Source organism: Rhodnius prolixus, unplaced genomic scaffold, assembly GCF_049639745.1.
Source record: "Rhodnius prolixus isolate KJV_2025 unplaced genomic scaffold, Rpr scaffold_4, whole genome shotgun sequence".
Lineage (NCBI taxonomy): Eukaryota > Metazoa > Arthropoda > Insecta > Hemiptera > Reduviidae > Rhodnius > Rhodnius prolixus.
In genome coordinates, this window is record NW_027411614.1 from 7,197,675 (window position 1) to 7,218,138 (window position 20,464).

Below are 20,464 nucleotides of genomic sequence, written 5' to 3' on the forward strand. Positions count from 1 at the left end.
GGGGACTTAAGCCGTTGGAAAAGTTGTTCAGCGAACATTTCCTTGTAAGTAATCAAGGCAGAATGCAGTATTTAAAGTTTACTGATATTTTTCGGTGAGAAGCAAGCCCTCAAGACTTTATAAAGACGAATTTTAAAAAATGGTGATGTAGTTCTGCACAGCTTATTTCTTTCCCAATGTTTCTCATAAACTTTAACTATAATAATTAAAATACTTATATACATTTGCAAATCTCGTAAGAAAGTAGGGTTTGCTTAAGTGCTTGACTTGCATAGGTGCCATTTAAACTAAAATAGTTTCAATTTTATGATTTATTAAGTTTCAGTGCTAAAGTCATAAAGTTTCATTCCACTATTACTTTCATAATTGCCTACGATTATCAATGTTAAGAGCAGAAGAATAGTGCTTCAAAATGAATTTTGATTATTTGATTAATTCTGGTTATTTTTATTAAATTGTAAAAGTAAAACCTTCTACAGTAATCCTGAATTGGTCAGATTGTATGAATGGCTTATATCTTTGAACCATTGATTGAAGATTCAAAAAAGGTTTTCGTTATAAAGTTGCTTCATTCACTTCTAGATAATGTACAAGTTTTTCAGTTTTTATTGCAAAGTAATATTCTGAGTTCTGGCACAAACAGCAATTTAACAATTAATCTGGTCCTTTCGCCTGTAATAAATATATATTCTGCCATAGGAGTGCCACAAATATTTTGAACACCACTTTATGATTTACAACTTTGAAATCTGTAAATTTATTATATTTTTGTATTTATTAAATTTTATAAATAAAATTATATATAAAAAGTAATACAGTTGAGGCTATAATTATTTAATTTAGAAATATATTTTAATTGAATAGATGTACTGGAAAATTAAACAATTAATTGTACTCGCTTACATGGTTTTATATTCAGTCTTGAATTGATTGCTACGTGAAAGAATTTGAAATAAAATTAATGCAAAAATATTGTATTACTTCTACATAAATAAACTTGGAAACTCTAAAACAAAAAATATGTTTAGAATTCTGTTACCAAAAAATTATACTTAAATATGTGTGTACGGTAAGATTCCCTACAGATATTACTCCATCCGAAATATTCCTAGGCAACATTAGCAGCATACATTTTCTTTTCAATAAAGCTGATTCAATTTTCCTCCCGTTAATTGACCTAAAGAATCATTTTCTCTACTTCAATCAAAAAAAGTTATAGTTCAGTTATTTTTCCGGTGATAATAAGGCCAGGTGCAAGTTCAGTTGTAATTATATCATCAGATGAATCTAAATTGCCATTCTCTATAATAGGTGAATCAGTTTTAAAATCTTTTGTTGCCGATAACATCAGTTTTATACTTTCAAAAGAATCTTTACGCAAAAATCCTTTTCTTTTAATAGATGTAGGCGTTCCATTTTGTATATTGTTATTATTCATCACTTCAATATTGCTTGTCTCTTTTTTGTTCTCTAAATGTTTGCTTTTTTCTTGATTAAATGTACAAGTGTCTACTGCTTCTGTTGAATTCATTCCATTTAAAATCACTGAATCCTGTTCGAAAACATTATTGTTTGAAGATTTCGAGCTTTCCTTGTTATTATTATCAATTATATTGATGTTATTTTCTCCTACGTTTTTCTGTTCGGAGTTTATAGCTTTATTATCGTTTTCAACAGCTTTAACAATTTTTGGAGATTCTATTTTTGCTGCAGAAATTTTCTTACTGTTATTTTCTACATTACTATTTTCTGGTTCATCATTTTCTTTTGTTGAACTGGTTCGCCGCTTGAAAGAATGTTTTTTGAAAGCCTTATCCAGCTCAGTGTTTATATTATTCTCTTTTCTTGGCGATTCTTGATAATTTGTCTTTCGCAACATTGCCTTCAAAAAATTAAGATCAAGAGTCAAAAGAATTTTTTAAATATAACATGTCAATTAAAAGTAAATATTAATTTAAAACTAAATAATAAAGACTTCATACCTGAAAATTAAAAGGAGGATCATCTTCATTTTGTGAATTTCTGTTGGTTACCTCTTTACCTTTTGATTCTAATTCCAAGATTGGATCACTCTTCTTTCCAATTTTTATTGGTCTTAAATTTTTCCTAAAAAAATGCGATGAATAATATCTTTTATTAGACATTTGTAATTAAATTCTTTTAGATGAAAAGGCAGTTAGATTTCATGATTTTGTGACTGCTATTTCACTTATTGTAATTTTATTTAATTCTCAAAAAGTTCACAACAAAGAACAAATGCACTATTTATAATTTTGTTTTAGTATAAGAGCGTTGTTTTAAATGTGAAGAGATAATCTAAACAATGAATTGGTAAGGAAATTATAAGAATTTTTGGCTTGGGTGAACGCAAAGACCTGCTTGCGGGGTGGTATTAATTTCTTAGGGCGAATTTCATGAAAAAGTATTGCTATGACACTATGAATCGGAATATTCAAACATTAATTAAAATGAAAATGTAAAAAATATCGAATATTTATGCTTAACTCGTAGGGCAAAATAACTTGCAGCCAAACATTACCTAAAATGAAAATAAACGGAAGATTTAGATTTACCTGAAATCGATGATTCCATTATTTTCATCAATGATAGGTTGCATAAATTCTTTCCTTTCGGATAATGGCGTTTTCTTTGGGCTTACCAATTTCACTTTTAAAGGTGAAGACTTAGTCAAGTTATTACTTTCTTTTGAAGGCGTTCCTATTCGTACAATTGATGAAGAACTAATGGAATTCATATTTTCAGTTTCGGGAGGCGTGGTTGTGGCAACATCAGCTATTATTTCTTTCTTCTCACAAGATTTTTCAATAATTTTGCTTGAAATATTCTCATGATCTTCCAAACTTACATCTGGAAGTTCTTTTTGTTCTTTTGACGTTTCTTTCGATTCTGTTAGTTTTATTTTTGTTGTCTTTACTAGTTGTTCTTTTGATTTTGTTATTTCTGTTTCTTTTGACTTTTCTAATTGCAAAACTGAGAGTTTCTTTGTTTCTACCGCAGCTTCTACTTCCTGGCCCAGCAGAATAAGTTCCTATAAATTGTAGCTCAGATTAATTTTGTTTGCATCATGAAGACACAAATAAAACTAATTATTAATAAAACCTTAACTACTGATGAAATTATGAACTTTGTAAAGCTATCAAATTAATTAAAAGGAGAAGTTACGTATTCTTACGTCGTTAGGTAACTGTTTTCCGTATTCATCTTCAGCTTGTTTGGGATCTCTGCAATAAGGTATGCAAATAAATTTAGTAAATTTGATTTCTTCTTGTTTCACAACGTCGCACAACTCTTCATTAATATTGATAAGTGTCTGGCAGCCTTTGTCTAACCAAAAAAAATTAAACTGTCTCATGATCAGTTGTTTATAATAATTATAAAAATTGGCGTTTACTTACCCAAACATTTAAAAGGATCATCCCAAGGGATATCTTTTGTCCTTACAAACCTATACAATATATAAATCGTTTATAAAGTGTTACTTATTGAGCATAATCAAAATCAGGACAATTCATTACCTTGTATCCATTGATTCACAGACCAATGAGGAATCACAGACTGGTAAATCTTTAATATTAAAAGGTATTTTCCAGACGGCTGGCAATTCTTCACCAATGAATTTTTTTGCATCTACATTTGCTTGTATTCTTTTCAAATCTATATTCTCTTTATCGCATGTTCTAAGTGAACTTACGATATTTTGGTTATACAAGTGAACCTGCAAAAAAAAAAAAAATCTATTTCAAAGGCAAATTTATTTACCGTTCCTGAAGTACAGAAAGTAAAGTGGCAAAAAGAGTGGAGAGAATGAAAAAAAAGGACAGATATAAGGGATCTTAAAGAACTTTTTAGGTAGTTTGCCACTTCTTTCGGGGAACCCAGCCTCGCAACTTGTACCCATATGCATGAATTCAGATTTGCAGGTAGGACAAGCAAAACCACTTGAGTTTAACGATCGCGAAGGCTACTCTGACTCACCTTTTTTCTTAAAAGAAACTACACACTATCAAACAACAGAACTGGAAAAAACAATAATAAAACGTGTCTGGGTAAAAACAGCTCATCTTTGTCCGCTGCCCTTGCACTCAGAGCTCTTAATTATCAACCTAGGCAAAGTTTTCCATAGATTCACTTCCTCTAGGAGCGGTGATTGCTCGCTGTTTGATGTTGAACGGTATTTCCTGTAACAAGAGGACACTACCCGAAAGAAATTGAAACGCTCTGGGCGCCTATGACCTGAGATGTTGATTAAGCTGAAGGTTTTATGGAGATTAGTTAGACCCAATTAGAAGTTTATTTCAACCACCTCTGAAGATAGTTTACTCACCGTAGTAGATGAGTGTGTTTTAAAGGATTAGGAGGGTAAGTGAATGCGACACGTTTTAGGTTGCTATTTGGAAATAAACTCAGCTGCTCGTAATAATTGTGCTTAATTTTTTCAACGAGAAATGGTTTCATTGAGGTGACTTCCGTCGATTATACATCCTACCTATAGAGACCCTTTTACTTTAATCGTTTGCAGTAAGATATTGACCACAACAGCATTATTATTTTAAAAACCAACGACCACTTCCTAGGCTTGGAAAACCAAGATATAAAACGTCCCGAGAGACTAGTTCTAACAATGTTAATAAGATATGTGAAGTTTGTAGAAGCTAATTATCAACGAGGAGAGTAGCCTAGTTATCCAGATTCTTGAAAATAACCTATACCAACTTATTTTAAAGGAATTTGTAAGTTACCTCATTCAGAAGAAGTAATTACTCACTTGCTGACAAAAATATACTAGATCGACATGCCTTGCAGCTTTGTATTGAATAAGAATTTGATACAATGATCTAGTATTCCATTTTTGAAAATATGGTTTGATAAACATTGCCGTTTCTTCATTCATTTTCCCTAAATTTAACCAAAACATTAAAAAGCTTACAAAAATATAATCAAAAATACTAAAGTATATTTCAAATGGACCAATTGTACATAATGAATTTAAAATACCTGAATCGGGATGTATTAATGGTCCATATATTTTTCTAATTACATATCCCTTTAAGTCTGGTAAATAATTAATTTTATTTTAAATTAAATGAAATGAATAGTAAATTTAGAATGAGAAAAAGTTATAATCTTACGTTTTTGTATAATTACAGCTGCCTCATCTTTGGATTTAATGGTTCTTGAAGTTACTGAAATGAAAATTTTGTGAAGAAAATTAATTTCTTAAGGAGGCTCTCTATTTTCAAAACAGAGGGTTTATTAAAAATCAGGTCGTTTTTAAAAACAAAATAACGTTATTTATTTATTATAATATTTAACATACACGTTATATGATATAAATTGGCTAGAATCATAAATTTAATATTACTCAATGAGCTTTATAGCCAATATTTTTCTGGGAGAGAAGGTTGAAATTAAACATTCTATAATTCATTAATATTCCAAAAAATATAGTATTTCTTTTAATTCTTTTGCAAAGATGTCAATGCCATAATTGTTGATTATTTATTATTTTCATATTTCACACTCATCATAAATAGTTTTTTTATTCCTCTGGGATGGTCAAATTACCGATCTCAGTATTTGAAGGCTCCAACTTGAAACCCTTCTTATGTTGGACACTGCGTTTAGCGAGAAAAGCTCTCAGCATACTTTGTACCTTAACAATCTTCTTTACTTGAGTTTCATACAACCTAAATGAAACAACGATATAAAAATAAATGCCGTCGTAAATAAACTTTTTTTTTCAATAATTGGGTCGTAATGCTATGAAAATATCTAAGATCGTGCCCATCACAGTTTTTCTTCACTTTAATTCTGACAGTTTTGGATTGGCAAGATTCAAACAACGATAAATAAAATCCAATCATTTACAACAAAATATGAAAGTTACAATCTCGAAAAGTTCTTTCTAAATATAAAATTTAGAAAGAAATTTTACTTTTCTGTTATTTATTTACACTTACCGTGATAGATATTCTTCATTGTAATACTTCAAAAATACCTTTGATTTTCCTAAGTACCATCCTTCCATTTTCAAACGTATTAATAGTAGTCTACAGTTGTCTTTTGTCTTTTCCACATTTTCGTCAAAATCAAACGCAAGAAACTGATATCTAAAAAAAAAGATATCAAAAAATATCTACAAACCTCTGACAACCAAGGGGATAAAAAAAAAAGGTAGTCTATTGGCGAAGACGGAAGAAATTTTGCAGGCTATGTAGGTGGCTTCAAAAGCTTACAGAAAGTTTATTGCTGGCGAGAATATTCAGGAGAATTGTAGACCCTGCCACCTGATCTTAGAGGGTGTATAGCATCTTACGGCGGGTAGCTCAGTGCTGGCTCAGGGCAGAGCAGCTTGCGGAATTTACAAATATATACACCCAGAATAACACGAAAGTAACGGCTTAAAGATTCACTGGGATGCTCAGATTATTTCAGATTGAGAGTTAATTAGTAATAAACAGGATATTTTGAGGCTGTTCTCGAGAAAGAGAACTGCAGATATTTTTGATATAAGTAGATATTTCACTTGATAAAAAAATGAGATAAAAGGAGGAGAGAAAATAAGAAAATATCAGGAGATAAGCTTTGGGTGCAATTGGAGAGACTTGAAATCTTTCCAGTCGTTTTTGGATACCGACAGAATTATTAGGAATATTATTCATAAGAATAGAAAAATACCTCTCCAAGAACTGCTCGAATGGAATTCTACTAGAATATCCAATGAGTTTTGCACGAGCTGTATCCGCAACTGAAAGAGCTCTCAACTGGTGTCGTACAACGTTTGGTAGAAATCCTTCTGGTGTTCCGGTAAGATCGGTTCTTACACAACGCACAAAATGTGTACTTCCTTCAGTCAATACTCTGAGCAATTCCAGACTGATTGCTTTGAACACAGCTGCTGCAGTTCTTATACCACGTGTTTGGGAGAACTCTCCTCTTGAGGCTGTGTTAAATCTCTGAAAAATAAAGAATGGATCAAACACTACAATGGTTTAAATAAACTTTCTTGCCAATGATAATGCAAACAACTGAAGGGCAGAGATAAACATAATGAGTAGGCCCACATACTCTAATATTTCTCTTGCTGTCGGCTAACAAAGCTGTACCCCAACGTTTCTTTCCAACATCCTCGCTGATAGTAGACGTTTTGTCTACCAATAGTGTAACATTACCAGTTTTTGACAATTTATTGGTGAATATTTGTTTTATTATATCTTCTTTGGAGAACCTCATTACATCAGTTATTTCCGGTGGCAAAAAATCTCTGTTCTTGCTGACCATTGCCGAAGCGTTATAGGTAACTTTCCCAGTGAAATGAGCCACAGAAAATTCTTCTTCATTACACGCTTTTATATGCGCCACTTCTGCTTTTTTATTTAGACCGCCTGCAAAAATGATGGTACATCAAGGTTCAATAACAACTAATAATAATAGTTTCAACAATATATTGCTGAAAATCAGCATCTATCTTACTTATCAAGAAGTTAGAATCTTGGTGTAGTCTATTTGCTTCGTCCAATAAATGGATTACTCCTATTGGCTTATTAAGAAGTTCATCCATGGTTGATCGGTTATCGTAAAAATTACATTTTTTAAATGGAAGTCCTTCCTCTTCCATTTCATGCTAAAATTGAATCAAAATCACTATTTTAAACTCAGTATGCCATTAAATTTTTATATAAGTGACGGCATGTTGGAAATTACCATTTCTGAAATGAAAATCTTTTGAATATAGAAATATTGCAATTGTTCATTTACTGTATTGACAAATAATTGTTCAATGCCATTCTCTTCGTAACATTCGAAACCAAATAAATCTAAGAGAGTGATACAATTGTAGTCACCGCTAAAGGCAAAAAAAATTAATTGAAATGTAAAAATCATCATACTACAGTAATTTTGGAAAACTAAAAGTTTACAAAATAAAGCATTAATTATACTCACTAAACCGCTCGGGAAAAGGAAAATTTAAGATTCAGGATATTAATAATCCAATCAAGCAGTCTGCTGTACAAAGCCTGCGATAGAACATTTCTAGCTTCCAACGCCTCAGCTTTCGAATGTCTCCTCCTGGCTGCCGTATCTCTCTCTACCACGCAATAGTTGCACAATGCCCAAGAAAGCTTCTTACTTTCTACACCCAGCAACGTAGCAACTATACAAAATGGATTTCGTGAATAACAAAATATTTGTGAAGATATTAAGTAAATATTTTGATGACCAAAGGGGGGGGGGAACTGAAAACTGCAAAGTACAAATTATGCAGATACCAACCCTTATCAACAATCTCCTCATTTTTTATGTCAGCATTGCCATCATCATCATCCTTATAATCCACTTCACCTAATAGCAATATGGCAGCCAATGTTTTCCATATCACTTCAATTTGCGATTCTTCAAATTGTAAATCGGATAAATATTGGCTAATTTTACTGAACTTCTCCGAACTCGTGTCCACATTTTCTCTAGGACCGGCTGGACATTTGGAGTCTTTATCCTTATCATCTATTTTGAGACGAAGATAGCAATAACTGCGACCAGATTCTAGCTGATATTTTTCAAGCAAACCTTTGGCTGCCAAGCCGTGATAAAGATAGTAGAATATGTGGAAATTAGCATGATGAGGATTCCTAAAAAAATAAGATTACATCATTACATTATCCATCAATGACAATTATTTTTTCTGTTTGTAATAGATCCAAAATCCATTCATTTTTTTTTTCTTTTTAAAAAACTTAATATTATGGTGAAAGTAAAGAAGGGCCTATTACATAATTAGTACTTTATTACAAATTTCTCATATGAAAATCTAAGGCCAACTAGAGATCAAACCGAGTATTCCAATACACCTTCCCTTTGAGGACATCTTTTTTAACAGCTCAGCTATTGTGCACATACTAATCAACATCATTCAACGAACAGTTCACGGCAGCATTTACCTTCCTTGTATTCTCACTATCATAGACAGTGATTTTTTTTTTTTTGCCACGTTTTGAGATCTTAGCCACTAGAAGCACAGTTACCTACCGAATCTTTAGGGATTCTGGCAACGTTCCTGCGGAGTTTTCCAACCTACAGCACGAAAAACCCACACTCATCTACATACAAATGAAGAGTTGAAGATGTTGACAAATTCGACTCATTTCTACAAACAGATAGGCCAGCAATGTGACACATCTAATAGCTTATTCGGACATTAAGTAGTAAACTAGATTGTCTAGGTGAGCCGCCAGTATAATTTTTAGTTGAGTAAGGATTTTAGCCTCTTCTCAACACTTTTTTACTTTACAGGAAACAGAATTCCGTCATACATTTTTCCTAGGCTGCATATTGCTTTAAAACCTATTTAGATTACCTGTTCCCAGTTACCCTCCACTTTTCCAGCTGGTAAAGCCAGAAAATGATACCAGATGTTTTACCACTTCTCGAAAAAGTTAACTGACTGAGAAGTATGTGTCTAGTAGAATCGTTATTGAGAGGAGTTGCTGCATTGCCAAACGCATGTATAATGTCTAAGGCCTTCAAAATTTTTTCATCAGTTTTGGTAGATAACTGTTAAAAACAAAAAATCTTATAAAAATTACATTATGTTATGTTTAAAGAAATATTTATCTTGACTATATCTTTAAATATTTTTCCATACCTTTGCAAGAAAAAGAAGATGTCTGATTAAGTGCCTGAATTGAGTTGTCTTTCCAGACATTGTCTCGCCTGTAAGTACAATATGTTGTGGAACTCCGTGGTGCAACATATCTTGGAAGGCACTGTCTGCCACACTGTAGATGTGTGGTTCGTTTTCTGATCTCGATTTAAGCTTGTATTTATTGCTAAGCTGAAAAAGAAGATCAACTAAATAACAAAAAAGTAGTTGACTTCAAAAATTGAAATTTCAAAAATAGAAATAAATCTAAACAAATAAATCTAATCTATATTCAAACCTGATATCCATGGATATTCAATGGCCGATTAGGATTTAGAAATAATAATATATCTCCTACAAATGTATAATACATTCCTTTTTTGTATCTGGATTCAATATGGTGCAAAATATTATCTTCACTGTGAACTTCTAGAGCTGCCACATCTTCTACAAACATGGGTTCCGGCTGGGTTTCTTGGTTTTTCTTTGAAACAAAAGAGAATAAATAAAAGAATCAGTAAATTATTGTAAGGTAATTTGCTGAACTTGTTTAGGTATTCATGTGTAGAAAATTAATGTTATAAAATGCAAATTACTACAGATAGACAGGACAGGCAGATGAATCTGTAATCTCTTAGACCATATTAAGATATACATGGAACATCTCAACAAGATTACATAGCTTGTACCACTCTCCCAACTGTACCCTCTTACAAACCCATAATCCATTTTCGCCAAGGTTTGTACACTTCGTTCCTAAAACCACTGCACATGTATTCCTGCCTTGTCTGGGTAAAGCAGATCAAAATAAAATGAAAACAGGTCCTAAGGAATAAGATTATGATGATTATAACAGATATAACATAATTTGTGCGGAATCACAGCTTCAAAAAGAACTGAACCTTGTAATAATGAAAGTATATGTTAAATCAACATTGATAAAGTTTATATAAAAATTTCAATTCTCAAATACTAATTAATTTCCCGTATTTGATTCAAACAAATAATAGAACTAATAGTTAAACTAACCCAGGACATGATAAACAATCCTAATAATATTAAGAGTTATTCTAAAACGATAACTTTATTTAGTTAACGTTAATTTATTGTTCTGTTATTTAACCATGTACAGCAAGTTCAGGCTAATCTGATTATAATAATCTCTTTAAAAGTAAGTTATCTCTATTATGCAAAAAGGTTCTTAATTTGTTTGTATCTACCAGAGTTTATGAAACTACTTTATTTTGAAACTAAAATCTCCATGGATCGCTTTTATTTTATAGCATATGAAATAGTTTGTGATACTGGGTTCGATTTCCAGTTTAGACGTTGGATTTTATTTAATAATTAATATGAGAAATTTTTTTGGCGAATGGTTATTATGAGTAAAATATGTTTTTTAGTCGCCTACACCTACGATCCTAACTACTAATAGGTAACTGGACATTAAGCCTGACTAATTGGCCAATGCTTATGCTTAAACTGTATGAATAGTAATACAAAAAATTCTATCACTACTATTACTGAGGTGGGCATCTGGCAGTTATGAGCGAGTCTATTAAGTGGGAGATCCCATGTTCGAATCCCGGGTGTAGCTACTTTTTATTTGTTAGCTAAATTTTAATAGTAAAGTATGTGCTTCCTCCTCCATCTACAATACTTATATGGAAATTGGAAGTTAGTTCCCTCCTGAATAAAGTAGGCGATTACAAGAGGATCTTCGGCAATAGTCTTCCTCATGTAAATTAAGGCCAGATAAATTATTATTCAGAATAACGATTACTTTCTTTTACGATTACTTACTTCTGGAAAAGAGTCCCGGATCAACATTGTTTTTTAAGCCCTTCTGTACCAAATAGTCCTGGAGTGTGTGTGAATTTTCATGCGGATACGACAAATATTTGCTTACTACAAGAACCTCAGCATACCCTATATTTGTGTATGCTTGATAAGACTTAAAGTGTTCGTTTGTGTTTCAGGCTGGGACGACTCGGGGAACTCAATACTCCGAGAAAGTGCTGGCCCATTTCCCCTTTATGAAGACAGAAAATGATTTTCAATGTTACTTTCAATTAAATAAAAATATATCATTAATTTTAATCATAATGTTTACTGTATAAAACTAAATGACAAAAAGACACAAAGAATTACTATTTAAGATTAGAACAGCGAGGATTTGGTCAAATAAAAAACAGTAACTCAGTTTTTACGTCAACGTAAAGACTGTTTCTCCTAAATTTTAATCCTAAATACTAATAGTTTACAGTGCCTAAAAATTAATACCAATTCATACAAAGAGTTACCTTAACTAATCCAGAATGCACTATTACTTCCCTAGTCCTTCCTGCCTTATCTTCCTCAGTTATTGTTTCCAGTAGTATTTTCAATTCGGAGTTCAACTATGAAAAAAAAGTCATCAACTATCAATTAATACTTACATATATTCATAAACTAAGTTTCATCATTATTGTTTAGGAAACGCTTTTATAAACCTCTACGTTAGTAGAAACAAGGAATTCGAAACTGAACAAAAGCTTAGAAAAATTAATCTAACATATTGATTTTATGCTTATTAATTACTAATATACCAAAGAAATAAAATACATTTGTTTTATAAAGTTCATCAATCCTTGATATTTGTAAAAAAAATAAATGTTATCTAGGTTTGTTTCATGATCAATCTGTTTATTTAGAGATATACATATTAACGCAATAATAATCATGTACATTATGTGAATGGCGATTTACATCCTTTCCACAAATTATCAAAATTCTTTCTAATTTTTGTGAATAAATAGTTTTAGTAAATGCTAACTATATGTGAACACACTTTATAAAATTTTAAATAAGAAATAAAGTAGATATTTAAAATTGTAATTACGTGTAAGTCGTTAGTTGGTATATTGGAAAAGAAAGGATGTTCCAAAAGTTCTATCATGTACGGTCTATGTTCAGGGTTCTTTGTTAAACATCTGTAATTCCAAAAATGATTTTAATAATTATTAATATATTAAATTAATAAATAAAATATATTTTGGTAAATATGTCTTACTCTGCAATAAAGTCATTATAATTTTGTGACCAATTGGCAGGCCGGTAAAGTGTTGGTGGTGGATTTCGCACAATTTGGAAAAGTGCTCTAGTTGGATGCATATCTTGAAATGGAGCTCTTCCTTCACCAAGTTCAATTGCTGTGATGCCTAAAAAAAAATGGAGCGTCTTATAATTAAAGTCTATCTTAATAATTAAATGTAATCTAATAATAGATTTGCATATACCTAAAGCCCATACGTCTGATCTATTATCATACTGAGTTTTGTCTCCTTCACTAGTAACAACTTCAGGAGCCATCCAACATGGATCACCTATACTCGTCCTTCTTTTGCCAAAAGTGCTGTCCAACTCTCTAAGTGATAATGACTTAGTTAAAACTAAACAATGACTGATATTCTTCTTTTACTATTATATAAAAAAACAAAACGAGCAAAAAAACTATTTGCTTACTTTGAACTTACCTTGATAATCCAAAATCAACGAGTTTAACTTCACCAGCTTCAGTTAACAGAATATTATTAGCTTTGACGTCTCTATGCATAACGTGATTTACATGGAGTGCAGTAAGGGCCTTAAAATTTTATAGGATTAATTACATTTTCATTTACAGACCTTAACCAATTTATCTGAGTTGTTTAATTTCTTAAATTTAAAATTTTCCTATATATTTTTTCAATACTTTATTAAAAGAGATGAACAAGAAAGGAAGAACATGTAATCTCTTGTCAATACGGAAAGTAAAAGAATATCGATCTAACAGCCTTCGACCTAACAGAAATGTCTTCTTAACAGCTACGACTAAAAACGAACTAATGAATGTATAGTAACAATAAAAGGGCCTAAAGAACTTGACAATATATTGGTCTTACAAACCTCTCTCTCTCAATCTAGTTGGCTAGAATACATGAAGTAGCGCAATCTCCCTCCATCTTACATATGAATAAATCTATGAGAATGGGGCATCTTCACAAGAATATAGGCTAGATTAAGTTCAAGCTGAAATAAATAAGTCCAAAGAAAACGTTCATGTAGAGATGAAGCTGGGTAACCAAAAAAAGAATCGATTGAGTCTGCATTGCTAGAAGGAACATTTTTAAAGCGCCACTTCCAACAATTTTTGACAGATTCTGGTACAGTCGCTTAAGATTATCTCTAGCTACTCCCGCTACCAGTCATATCTACTTTTGCAATCACATATTAATTCACTTCAGCTTCTCCTGCGATACTATTAGCAAACATACGAAATATCTGCTTCTGAGGACACCATTTGAAGACACGGAAATTTCAGAAGTGGAATTTTGGATTGTGGTGTTTCAAAAGAAACGATCTTTCACCCATGATTTTTATTCTTTTTCAATAGGAAATCAATGATGAGATTCAAAATGCATAGGAGTTTAGAATAAAATGGCTGCCCTCCTTTTTAGAATAATAGGTATTTTTACAATTAAGCAAGTCATTAACACAAGAGGAAACGCTCTTCTAATGTGTGCATGATAGATGTAAGTCTATTAGTTTGTCAGTATGCGCACACGAATAAACGACCCATGGTACTTAATTTCTAACAGCAAAATATCTCTTGTTATTGCTGGGTAATTAGGCATCCTTTCGATATATGTCCAGCAATCTATCTGCCAGGACCCTTTATACATTTCATTATTCTTACTTCATCTTTCTGATCTATAGTCAGACTAACATTACAACAAAAAACATTCTGATGCTACAAATATTCAACATAATCGCCAATATAAATTCAAACAAAAAACATAAAATGCAACTACACCTATTTCAAACGAACTTAGTACATTATTTTTTTCTGTTCCTTAAACTTTTTCGAGACATGAAAAGTATTATGCCACCATTGATTAGCAACTAGAAGAAATGATAAAATTCTCAAGAAAAAAATTGAACAATAAAAATAATTAGAAGTTGATTTTGGAAGTTTGACCTAATCCTAATTATCCCCAAAACCACTTCATTTCTTTATAATGTTTGGAAATATAATTTCTAAAAATACTTCAAACTCCAAAAAATAAAGCTTATTTAATATTAATGTAAGTCAATAAAGAGGCTTCTACTGCGCTATCTAGTAGCAGCAGTGTGAAGAATAAAGGTCTCCAATTCGGACTAGTAAAAATCTCTTAAATGTCTTATTATTATCATTTCTGTCAATAATGATTTCCAATTGAAAGAACAGGAGAGCACACAAATGTAATATTTATTTGGAGGAAGCCTTCATACCATTTATATAAAACAATAATTAAAATAAATCCTAGCAACAAAAAGTACTTGTTTAATTTCCATAAATCATTTCCCAAATAGCTTCAACTTAAATACCATTAATTAGATGATATCAGTCAAGTTTATTTTAATTTACAACATTTTATTACTTAGTAGTTTAGTGTTCACTAAGTCTTAAGTTCCCGTTTTCAAATTAATAGAAGCTCCTGAGTTTTAAATAGCTTACTTTATGCCTATTTGATCACTTACTTTACTACCATGTAATAAGAGAAATTAAATAAAGAGCTAGAATTTAAATAAAACAATACAAAATACCGCAGTTAAAACAATCTGTATTCTTCTATTGCTTAAGTTTCAAAAGTAACTTACTTTGGTGCAAGGAAAATTGGTCTCAGGCTCCTACTATGTTGAAAAATTAGAAAATCGTAGAATACATTAATTAGAGCAATTTCAAATTTTGAATAAATAAAGTTAAAAATCACCAGCTGATGTGCGATGAGCGAATCCAGTACGAACTGTTGGTCTATTAGATTTTTTCATTTTACAACCGTGGTGACAGAAGATTCGAAGTGAAGAAAAGCTCAATTGATTGGTTATTTGAAAAAAAAATTGTCTTTGTTCAAATAAATACGACTTTTGAGTTCCAAAAAGTTCACACTTTAATGCGTTTAAATAAAATTGTTAAAAATGGTATAAAGCCATTTGTTACTAGTTTAATGTTCATTATGAAGAAAATTTATAATATAACTAAAAAAAAAAAAATACTCTTTAAGTTATCTGCTAATTATTAAACATTAAAAAAAGCATTCTTGGCGATTGGTTATGGCAGAAAAAAAGAAGTCTCACATTATGCACGAAAACGAGGCATTTTTACCATTATTAAAAGGGTATCGTTAATTAAATGATTGCGAATTGTTAGTTTATAATAAAATTGATAACTTACTTTTATTACTTCTCTAAGAATGAACGCTATGTGAATTTCATCCATCCGCTTATTTTGCCTTACTGTAGCTCTAACCAAATCTGCAACCGGTCCTCCCTTACACAGCTGTTAAAAAATGTATTTTTTGTTAACTAAAGATGAAAAGTTTCTTACAATTAATTATGTTTACACTGATCTCAATAAAATTTCATTGAACTCACTTGCATCACAAACCAGATTTGTGTAGCACCATTTTCCTCCACTTTTTTATAAACTCCATAGAAATCTGGTAAATTTGGATGATCGGATAAATCTCTCAAGATTCTATATTCATCCACAATATCTGGTCGGGAATCGTCAGTGAGAATTTGAATTTTAATTGCTACTTGTTTTCCCCCTGTAATTTCATCGTGAGCGTTAGAAGCTATATATATTTTAAACAACAAAACACTAGGACTCCCTTCATGGAGTATTTGGCAGAGATAAACAGAGACCATTTTGTAAAAACCAAACTTTTTGGACTCACGGATCATAAAAAAGGATGTTTCTGGTGATAATTCAAATGCAAAATCGAGAATCTACACGATTAAAGTACTTTCTGTTAGAAGAGGTATTCAAAAAATGGAGTAACTTTACCTGACTGAGAATCTGTGGCTTTATGTACCTTAGCGTTTACACCTTGACCTATGATTTCACCAAGGTCGTACCTTGTCCCAGGTTCCTCCAGCTCATCTACATTCAAACCTTCATCCTTTAACCCTTTTCCCATCTTTATGGTGTTTTTATCTGAAGTACATATTGTTTTTAAAATCTTAGGTAGCTACTAGGACGGTATTTAAATAGTTTATACATTTAAAATTTAAAAGTTTAGTAAACAAAACAGCAAAAAGAGATTGCAAATGAGCAATACATTGTTAAGTTTATTTTAATATGCAAACTAGAGTTTCAGTTTCCGTCCATTAGCACATCAATATAAAGGTATGATCCGCCATGCTGAACTCAGCTGTTATGTATGTATATGTACTCAACAGTTTTAATAATAAATAAAATAAAATAATATGCAAACTATAATTTAATTTTTTTTTTTTTTTTAGCTAGTTTGTTCTAAGTTTAGATTTAATTATTTTTTTTGGAATCTGAGAAAATACTTGACTAATTTAAATAAAATTTGAAGTATTTAAAATTAATGTCAAATTTTTAAGTTACCTATCTGTAATAAATAAATTTACCTGATGCGACTGGTTCCTTCGTATCTCCTCAACTGAATGTGGAAGCTTTCTAACGTCCGACTAATTCTATTATATGTTCGCCTAATAATTAGATTTTAGAAACCTTGCAACATCTTCTTTATTTCTTTTTTTTTTTCTCCTTACATAGGGTTAAATTATATATATTTACTTAAAGCATTACAATTTTATAAAAAGATGTTGAATGTAGGGCAAAAGGCAGAATTATAACATGTAGAACTACAATAGTTTTAGTTTCCCCTAGCAATAGTTAGTTGTATTTTGGATCACATTACATAACAAAATAATCGTACACCAGAAGGAAATATTCACACTTTCTCAAAACCATTTTCTTTCGAACAGTTACGCGCTAAGAATTTATAGAATTGTGAATTTTATTTGTAAATCACTCTACTTCGTTCAATATACTCGTAGAACGAAATTCCTATTTCTTCCACTATTTTTTGAACTTATAATGAAAAATTCCGTGGCTATCCAGCATCTAAAATCCAGTCCAGCTCTAGCAAATGGCTGTTGTGGATTATTATTTTACTGATGATCTAGTAGACGAAGGGTATCAAACTAGCAAGCGGACCCGAGGTAATTAATTATGGCCCAGTTGTGAAATGAAATAAAAAATAGCCAAAATAGATATGACAAAATTAGCTCTTAGGGGAACGAGGCAATACCACATACACAAATCCCTCGTTTACCATTTATTTATTGAAGACAAGTATACATGCAGTGCCTTTCATAGACCTGCGTAACCGCCTGAGCTAGTCATGGCGATGTTCGGAAGCAATGTCTCTTTCACTCTCAGTGTCACGTAATGTAAACAAAGCCCACATCGAATTGGCTTCCAGTTCGTCTAGATTTTTACTTTTTCTGTCACTGTCAACTGCTTTTATGGCCGTACTATAAATAAACATGAAGGGTAGCCTTCGTTTGTAAAATGAAAAGTAAAATACAAAGAAAAATCATCGAATTAACTATTAGTTAATCTAGCTTTCTAATTTTTCTTCTCTATTATCCACTTTTATGGACAGGGTCAAAACAAATTCGAAAGGGAGCCCTTTTTTTTTGGAAAAGTTAAGTAAAACACAGAGGAAAAACCTCGAATTTGCTACTAGTTGGTCTTTATTTCTACTTTTTCTTCTCTGTTACCGACTTTTATGGACAGGGCCAAAACAAATTCAAAAGGTAGCCTTTTTTTTGGAAAAGTTAAGTAAAGCACAGAGGAAAAACCTCGAATTTGCTACTAGTTGGTCTTTATTTCAACATTTTCTTCTCTGGTACCGACTTTTATGGACAGGGTCAAAACAAATTCAAAAGGTAGCCTTTTTTTTTTGGGAAAAGTTAAGTAAAACACAGAGGAAAAATCTCGAATTTGCTACTAGTTGGTCTTTATTTCCACATTTTCTTCACTTTTTTGGTGCAACTTAGTTGGTTTGAAACAACTTATTTGATTTAGCGAACCCACAGTGTCAAACTTAAGCCTATTTCTACCACTTCACTTTTATACTTATTCAATTTCTAATTTCAGGCAACAATGAATTTACTCAATTTCTTCTAGTAACTGGTGATCCTTGACCTGAGGAGTATAGAATAATTTTTTTAACACATCCAATTTGCCTTTCTTTTTATTTATTTATCCATTTTTAGTTGGTTTGGGAAATAATAATACCTATTATGGAGATTTATAAATAATATTCCACTCTTGTCGTACCAACATTATTGTCCCTAAATTAGTTAAATAATTTTATAAGATTGGTTTAACATAGCTTTTGGAGAGAGTGGAATTTATTAATATATTATTTTGATATATGCCCATTATTTAAAACTAAAACTACGTCAGAAATTTAAGACTGGAGATCTTAATTAAAGGAAATAGCTAAATCAAAATCTAAAATATTATTAGTACTACATTAAAAATAAATAAAACATGAACTTTGGATTAAAAAGTTGAAAGTGAAATAATATGTTAATGCTATCTAGCAGCTGCTGCTAGAACTTGTAAGTTTACGTAAATAGTTTTAGCGATTGACGCTAGATAGCGTTAGCATGTACTTTTTACGCCTATTATCTGCACAGTGCATCTATCAAAATCCAGGTAGTTATTATTATTTCTGGACATATTCATTCTCTTACACTTGCCTTCGTAATTATTGCTTTATTTACTGAATGTTTTTTTACAGATGTTAATGAACATCTTCTTCCTGGCATAGAAATGTTATTTAAAAATTCATTACTTATTTTTGTATATAATTGGCAGTTTTTAAAGATGTTGCCGCTGTAACTGAGCAAGTGAGAATTTTCAATTAAAGACTGTTTTCAAACAACTCTTAATCAATATTAGATACTTTTAAAGTGTACACGTGTAATTTAAAAAAAAATTGATTCTAGTCTATATATTATTTTGACATTGAAGGTTTTATTGAAGTTCGCTTAAAATTTATGCATGTATTTACTCATGGTTATTCTGATAACATTAATTCAAAAATGCTTTCACTGAAGCATTCCAAATGCAGTTTTACTGAAAATCCATCGTCTTAACTGGTCTACCAATCTAAATAAAATCTCTCCATGATTTCCAAATTTTTCGTATAAAAACGCTAATAGAACTGTGAATTTCGACAGATTTTTTGAAGTACTAGTAATACAAAATTTGTGAAGTCAAGTACCTTTCATGAAATTATCAAAGTTATGACTTCTAAGTAAAAAAAAGAGTATTTTCAAATTATGTGATAAAATGACATGAAAAAAAATATTTGAATTGATAAATTTATTAATGAGCTTAATGTTATTTTCTTGTAACATTTCAAATTTATCAATTTGATGAGCATTCCACTTGATTTTCTTTTAAATTTCTGAGGATTGTAGTAGATCTTTTTCTTCTTAGGAAGAAGTTGAATGGAGACCAGATGCAAGATTTCTTTCTTCTATTTAAATTCTTTTATCTATTTTATAATTATCTTGAATTAGATTTTTTTTTGGTCCGATTGTGTTTAAGTTCAATCAAAAATGGTTTTTGGGATAATCGTCTTTCTTGTTTTTTAGTTTTAAAATTTGTAATCATATTACAACATCAGCTGATTGATACAAATTCCAAAATAAATTGATTAGAAAGAATGTTTGTTGGTTAATGGACACAGATTAACTTCGTTTCTTACTAAAAGGAGAACAGGTTACCTGTTTTCAGTCTATCGTAATAATTCTATTTATAATCAGTTAACTAACTTTCACTGGACTGTAATTATAGAAATAAATGAACATTAGTTAAAACTTAAATGGGTAATGGTACAAAAAAGCAGTATAATTATCAGTTAACTAGTGAAACAGGAGTACAAACCACTACCACTGGAT

The 20,464-nt window shown here is 31.0% G+C and overlaps 1 protein-coding gene across 5 annotated transcripts; it reads right to left on the bottom strand.

Moving 5' to 3' along the window:
- Nucleotides 1–102: 102 nt before the first annotated feature.
- On the bottom strand, nt 103–17,253 carry ninaC (STKc_myosinIII_N_like and MYSc_Myo21 domain-containing protein ninaC). Of its 5 annotated transcripts, XR_012459656.1 has the most exons (30): nt 16,512–16,877; nt 16,097–16,272; nt 15,897–16,001; nt 13,177–13,286; nt 12,940–13,067; nt 12,714–12,861; nt 12,543–12,633; nt 11,965–12,060; nt 9,960–10,145; nt 9,665–9,853; nt 9,377–9,573; nt 8,296–8,651; nt 7,966–8,176; nt 7,726–7,867; nt 7,495–7,645; nt 7,090–7,406; nt 6,700–6,977; nt 5,982–6,131; nt 5,587–5,708; nt 5,151–5,204; nt 5,017–5,073; nt 4,787–4,917; nt 3,537–3,736; nt 3,417–3,466; nt 3,194–3,345; nt 2,574–3,049; nt 1,983–2,106; nt 1,084–1,882; nt 904–1,006; nt 103–749 (listed from the first exon to the last, which is right to left on the bottom strand). XR_012459656.1 is itself a non-coding variant. In XM_074131961.1 (29 exons), the coding sequence occupies exons 2-29, from the start codon at nt 16,642–16,644 to the stop codon at nt 1,214–1,216; spliced, it is 5,199 nt and encodes a 1,732-aa protein (XP_073988062.1). In that variant the 5' UTR covers nt 16,645–16,661; nt 17,105–17,253; the 3' UTR covers nt 103–1,213. The 5 variants fall into 5 exon arrangements, 2 of the variants coding, with proteins under 2 accessions (XP_073988062.1, XP_073988061.1); XR_012459655.1 differs by having other exon boundaries at nt 103–1,006; XR_012459654.1 differs by having other exon boundaries at nt 904–1,882.
- Between the last annotated feature and the right edge of the window lie 3,211 nt (nt 17,254–20,464).